General features: G+C 44.5%; 1 protein-coding gene across 1 annotated transcript in view; it reads right to left on the bottom strand.

Annotated features, from left to right (window-relative positions):
- LOC106523599 (GTPase IMAP family member 8-like) overlaps positions 1-6,517 on the bottom strand; it is an 18,926-nt gene extending 12,409 nt beyond the window's left edge. Inside the window, exon 1 of the mRNA XM_014017085.1 lies at positions 5,930-6,517. Within this exon, the coding sequence (XP_013872539.1) occupies positions 5,930-6,500 (571 nt within the window). The 5' untranslated portion in view covers positions 6,501-6,517. The remainder of the gene's footprint in view (positions 1-5,929) is intronic.
- Positions 6,518-7,134: the final 617 nt, after the last annotated feature.

Here is a 7,134-nt window from a genome sequence, read left to right as displayed (position 1 = left end):
GTAAAAAATGTTTTGATTCATGTAAAATTTTGCTTCCACTTCACAATTGTATACCACTTCGTGTTGGTCTTTCACATTAAATTCCAGTGAAATATATTTATGTTTGTGGTTGTAATGTGACAAAATATGGAAAAGTTCAAGGGGTATGAATACTTTTGCAAACCACTGTATGTGACGAGATGGGAGTGAGAATGTGTAGGCAAGACAGAGGCTGTGAAGAGGATAAAATAGCCAACAACAGTGAGTGAAGTAAGATCCTTTCTGGGGAAGGTAAATCAGATGGGCAAGTTTATTCCACAGATGGCCGAGAGAGACAAACCCCTGCGTGATCTCCTGTCGAAAAAGAACTGTAGAATGTGGGACGTCGAGCAGGCAAAAGCTTTTCAAGATCTGAAGGAAGCTCTATCATCACCACCAGTTCTAGATATTTATTATTTTAATTGGGACTGTAAAGTCTCAGCAGATGCATCATCATATGGGCTAGGAAGAGTGCTACTTCAAATATGGGGTGAGGTGTGGAAGCCGATAGCCTTTATATCACGGTCTCTCACACCAACTGAGCAAAGATATGCACAGGTGGAGAAAGCGACACTGGGTCTGACCTGGGCTTGCGAAAGGTTCCAAAACTTTCTGATTGGGAAACACTTCCAGCTGGAGACGGATCACAAGCCTCTTTTAAGTCTTCTGGGGTCACAACCACTGGATTCCCTACCTCCTCGAATACAATGCTTCAGAATATGTCTCATGCGCTATTCCTACTCTATAGCACATGTGGCAGGGAAATGTTTGTGGACAGCAGATGCACAGTCATGAGCACCGGTTGAAAGAGGTGAAAAACCCACAGACAAAGAGCTGTTTGAAGACACAAACATCTACATAGACATGGTAATGAGCAATCTACCTGCGAGTAATGCCTATTTGGAGGAACTGAAGGACCAGCTGCAGAGGGACAGTGTGTGTGTGCGCGCGTGATGCAGCTGTGCGAACAAGGCTGGCCTACGAACAAAAATAAAGAATGGTAAATGGACTGTACTTATATAGTGCCTTTCTATCCATCCAGGACACTCAAAGCGCTTTACACTTACAGACATTCACCCATGCACACACACTGATGATGGCAAACTACATTGTAGCCACAGCTGCCCTGGGGTACACTGACAGAGGCAAGACTGCCATACACAGGTGCCACTAGACCCTTTGACCACCATCAGTGGGCAAGGCGGGAAAGGTGTCTTGCCCAAGGACACAACGACTGAGTCGACCGGACAGGGTATCGAACCGGCGACCTTCCGGATCCAGGACGACTCCCCTAACCACTCTACCACAGCCGCCCAAAGAACCAGCACTAAAGTCATACTAGGCTGAACGATCCCTCATTACAGTTCAGGATGGTCTACTACTAAAAGGACAAAGACTCATTATTCCCTCTACATTGAGAAATGATGTTCTTGCAAAATTGCATGAAGGACATCAAGATGTGGCCAAGTGTCGGGAGGGCAGTCTGTGTGGTGGCCAGGCCTCAGACAGCAGCTGAACAAGTTGGTTCTTAACTGCAGAGCATGCTGCCAGGAGAGACAGAACCACAGGGAGCCCCTGATGACAACACCGTTTCCAGGCCGACCATGGCAAAAGTGCGGAACGGATCTGTTTATGATAGGGAGCAAGACTTACCTCCTAGTGGTGGACTACATGTCGAGGTAAGTGAAGATCGCTCTTCTAAACCCCACAAGGTCTAATGATGTGATCTTCCACTTGAAGTCAGTTTTTGCATGTAACAGGATCTGTGAGACTTTAGTGACTGACAATGGGCCACAGTTTTCTGGAGCAGCCTTTGCTAAGTTTGCAGAGTCCTATGGGTTCCGTCATGTGACCAGCAGCCCAAAATGCCCTCAGGGAAATGCAGAAGCTAAGCATGCAGTGCAGACGGTGAAGGGGCTATTGAAAAGGTCAGACGATCTGTACCTCGCTCTGTTTGTTTACAGGGTTACTCCACTCCAAAATGGATATAGTCCAGCTCAACTCCTTATGGGAAGGAGGTTCCGCACCACTGTGCCTATTTTCCCCTCATTGCTAAATCCTGCTCTTCCTGATGGAGATGCTGTTTTACAGAAGGAAAAGGAGAGAAGGAAAAAAGATGCTCAATGCTATGATCTGCGACACTGGGCACAGAATCTTAATAGACTGACAGCAGGACAGAATGTGTGGGTTGCAGACCAAAGAGCAGCTGGTACTGTCATCGGAAGCCACACTACACCCCGCTCATATCTGGTGGAAGGATCCCACGAGATCGTAAGGAGGAACCGGTGCCATCTTGTGGCCATGCAGCCTCTGCCGGAGCAGAGTACCTGTGGTGCAGCTGAGCATAGTTTGGGGAGTCCAAAACAACCTGCAGCAGCACCACTGCAGTTGAACGTTCCAGAAACACCATCCACTCCTTCCTTCAGAACCAGGTCTGGGAGAGCGATGGTAAAACCAATCCAATTAGATTTGTAAATTTTGCAGATTGTGCAGGACCCAAAGTGTTAAAAGAAAAATAAAAGAAAGTGTTTGTTACTTTAAATGAACATGCTGTGCTCATTATTGTTTTATGCACTGTTTAAATGTAAATGTGCAAGTCTCAGAGGTCAGAGTTAGCGCAGACGGCACAGTTTTTCTGATATTCTATTCATAAATTAGTGTTGATTTGATTTGATTAGATTTATTGATTTAACAGGAAAAGATTACTAAAAATCAAGCCTGACACAGCATAATTGCTGTTTTACAGCAGGTTCCTGTTCTGCAGCACATAAAACACTCAGAAATACAGCATCACAATCACATCATTATACACCATAGACACAAAGACAAACAAGCAAACCAAATTTCCAATGTTCCAATCTAAGGGTAAACTGCTGTGTGTCTGTTATGTGTGAGCATGGTCCAAGATGAAGATAGGAGGAGACCTTCCTGCCACAGGGGCAGAATAACCCCCTAAGTTTCTGCAGAATCAATAGCAGCCTACTCATTGGGCCTCATGCAAGAACCGTTCGTACGCACAGATTTGTTCTTAAGTTGTGCGTACGAGTGATTTAGGAGAATTTGTGGCATTCACCAATGTTTTCGTATTCTAAGATTTTTTTCAGATATGAACAAAATTCAGGAGTGGTCCAGACCTGTCGTATATTTTACGTGAAGTCAGTCTGCTGTTATCCAGACTAGGACAGAATAGGCTATTCTGCTTGAATTTGAGTTATAATTTTAAATGTAATAATTTAGACTAACAATATAAATTGTCCGTCTGGCTTATCCGCTATCAGGTGCGGCGGGGGGGGGGGGGGTGCAGCAGGAGAAAGACCCCGGGGTGGTAATTATGTTAATCTCCTCTCGCGTGCACGAGCAGCTGGATAGAACAGGTGTAATTTACGCAACTCATTTACGCACTTTTCATGAAGATAGAAGTGTTTGTTGAATCTGACGTGACATGTTCGTACGAACCCTTTGTACGAACAAAAGTAAGAGAAATTTAGGATAAGAATACGAACATTTTCTTGTATGAGGCCCATTGATTCTAGAAAGGGGAGATGTGGTGTAACTGAGTATTTAGTAAAGAGAGAGAGATGCACTAGTGTGACGTCATCAGAGAGGGACGGTTTAATGTTTTTGAGTTTCGCTTTGTTGAAGAGAAAATAAAGCCACCCTAAGCTAACAGTCGGAATCACATGGATAATTTAATAACATGACACTGGTTAGACACACAGTCCTTCAGTCTCAAAAACTGTGGTCTATTTGTCAGGTAGTCTTTGATCCAGGCGATTGTTGAGGCCTCCATCTGAGTCTTCTGGAGTTTCAGACAAAGCATCTCAGGCTGAATGGTGTCAAAATAACTGGAGAAATCAAAGAACATGATCCTCACAGTGCTGCCTGCTTTGTCCAGATGACAGTGGGTTTATTGAAGCAGGTGTATGATGGCATCCACATCAGGAGGTCCTGACGTGTGCTTGTTTGCTGACTCAGGTGGGTCAACAGGAGTCTCTCTAGGAACCTTCATGATGTGGGATGTCACGGCAACGGGTCTATAGTCATTGAGGGCTGATGAGTTTACTTTCGTATTAGAATCAGACAGGATGTCTTCCACAACACTGGAACCTTCTCTTGGGTCAAACTAAGGTTGAAGAGGTGTTGCAGAATCTTACAGAGCTCATCTGCACAGGTCTTCAGGACTTTGGGGCTGACACCATCTGGACTTCATCAATGTCAACCTCCTAGTCTTTAGTGGCAGCCACTTTGAAAATGGACCAGTTAGTGGTTTAATGCAGCCCTGCAGTGTTGCCGTGGCTCCCTCTGGCCATACACCCACCAGTTTTGAAGAGGGCTTTGTCAGGGTATGCAGAGGTCTGTATGCTGGCATTAACATAACAGAGATGTAATTTAATTATGAGCTTAGGGCAGGGGGCTGCTTTGAGTGCTGCTTTAATGTTTGCATGATCTGGTATGTTTTTACCCCTGGTCACAAAGCCCACATGTTGGTAAAAATGAGGGAGTGCCTTCCTTAAATAGGATTGGTTGAAATCCCCCACCACAAGGAAAACTCCCTCAGGATAGGCGCTTTCCAGATTGTTGATGTAGTTGTAGAGGGTGTCCAAGGCTACCTTTGTGTCTGCGTCAGGGCGAATGTAAACAGCAATGATGAATATGACAGTGAATTCATTTGAAGGTAGAAAGGGTGACATTTAACTGCCAGAACCTCAATGTAAGGTGAGAAATGTGTAAAAAAGTTTGTGTCCTTGCACCATCCATTGTTGCTGTAGATCAGTGGTGTCCAAAGTCGGTCCTCAACGGCCGGTGTCCTGCATGTTTTAGGTGCTGCCTTGGTTCAACACAGCTGGATCTAAGTAGTGCTTAATTAGTAGGCCTCCTCAATTTGCCATCAAGGTCAGCAGAGACCTACTAATTAAGCACTCCTTAGGTTCAGATGTGTGGCTTTTGATGCTCAGTTGGGTCTTCAATTAGTCTCCTTGTTCAGCAGCGTTTTGCTTTGGAAGCCGATGCAAGCTGACTTCTAGACCAGGCCCATTTTGTTTTGTATTTTATTGGGAGAACTGTTCAATTTCATTTAGTATTATTTAGGTTTTTTTACAATAATTATGTTTATTTATTTTGTTTGTTTCTTACAGGCTGAGAGCTGACTGGGGCGGTCTTGTGTTCGGTGGTGGTTCCCTTGGTGTGACGGGCCCTGTTCACTCCTTGTATTGGGGAGTACAGTTTGGGTGAATTTGTTTGTTTGTTTGTTTGTTTGACCTTCACCAGGACGCCTCAGCCTGGATGAAGTTATCAGTGTTAACTTTAATATTTTACTTGCTTCAGGTGTATTTGTTTTAGTAAAGGTTTTAATAAATTTATGTTTTAACCTTGGACCACTGTCTCTGTAATTTGTAGAAAGAGCTTAAGTGCCTTGTTTGAGTTTTATTCTTGGGGTGAAAGTCCCAGATGGCGTTGTCGAACTTTAAAAACTTTTCTAAGAGTCTCCAAGTTGCCACAAACTTCCTAAGGGTGTCTGTGTGTCTGGCATCTGAGGGGTCTTCTGGATGACCCTTGGCTAACGTAAGGGGTAGAAGACAATCACTCAATCTCTTTCATCCAAAATGTTTACAATTCAAAAATCCTATTTGTCTAGAAGGGTCAGTATGGGTCAGGGTGACTCTTAATCAAGTCAAATAGATGGGAAATGAGCTTGGGCCTCCTGGAATAGGCTGGACCGATTGCAGTAGACATCCCTCATGTTCCGATTGATAGTAATGATTGATCAGAGGGGTCAGATGGCAGCTTTGAAGAAGGATGAACTTGTTTTATGTTTGAATTCATATATTTATTTAATTATTATAAAATACATCTTTATTTGTTATTCGTGATTTTTAGTGGATTGAATCTATTTTTTTCACGTCACACTCACCAGAAACTTGGCCATCGGAGGTTGTCGAGTCCACAAAGGTGTCAGAGCTCACACGTTGTCCTTTGATGTCTAGAAGGATGTCCAACTGTTTCAGCAGCTCAGATTGTTTGGTGTTCTTGCTAAATGAAAAATGTCCTCTGCACTTCTTCACCATGTCCTCTGAGGCCGTCCGGTCTGTCCGGTCCATGTAGTTGGCCCTGACACCCACAGCTCCCTGTGTGGGGGGTGCGAGCAGGACCAGTGAATAGTCAAATGGCCGCTCATTGAAACACTCAAGGATTCTGCAGAGACGGACGTTGTCTTCCTCAGTGAAGGTTTCAGGCTGTAGAACCAGCAGGAACACATGAGGTCCAGGAGCAGAATATCTCCTGCAGGTCTCGATGTGTTTTGTGAGTTTATACTGGGACATGTTGGGAACCAACAGGTCCGGAGTGTTTACGAGGATCAGTTCTCTCTTCTTCACCTGTCCTCTGATGCTCATGCAGGTTTCTGGTTCCTCCTTGGTGTCGAATCCGGTCTGTCCCAGGATGAGGTTTGCAGCCAGGCTCCGTGCAGACCAGCTGTTCCCCATGAGAACAACCCCCAGCTCATTCACTGAAAATACAGAGAGATCATGTAAGGTTGTGTCTCTGACAGAGCTCACAGCTGATGAAGTCGCTGCCTACAGTTTGGGTGTCTGTGTTGATGCTGCCACCCAGTGGTTGATCAGTGTAAGAGCACAGTGGCAGCAGACCAGCATAGCCAGAAGTATGATAATTATTGTATTTGTACGATAACTTTTCCTTCTGTACGATGTACTGTCAGTAATTCCAAAAATCCTATAATGTACGATAAATTGTTGCGTGAATTAATTAACCTGACACACAGCTGTCTGTCCTGAGAGGTGGTGGGTTGTGGAATAGTTACAAATTTAGTGCCTCTGTCACTATATTTAGCCACTTTGCAGACTCATCTAGTGACTGTTTTTCAGAAAAGAGACCTGTAAAATCTAGCAATTCATTTTCTGCTGTTATTGAGACTTTTAGAGACCCTGATGTAAACAAAGCCCTCCGATGAGCAGTGGGTGCCGCTGCGAGCTCATTTCTAGTCCTCATCCAGCGTCCCTCCAAGCAGCATTCATCCCATCCAGACTCAAAACAAATCGTGTTAGTGGGAAGCTGCTGCTGACTGATCCATGATGGGATGTTAATTTTACTATTTTTATG

The sequence above is a fragment of the Austrofundulus limnaeus genome, unplaced genomic scaffold (assembly GCF_001266775.1).
Source record: "Austrofundulus limnaeus strain Quisiro unplaced genomic scaffold, Austrofundulus_limnaeus-1.0 Scaffold161, whole genome shotgun sequence".
Taxonomy (NCBI): Eukaryota; Metazoa; Chordata; class Actinopteri; order Cyprinodontiformes; family Rivulidae; genus Austrofundulus; species Austrofundulus limnaeus.
Note: the sequence above shows the minus strand (reverse complement) of the source record. Positions and strands in the feature narration are given on the sequence as shown.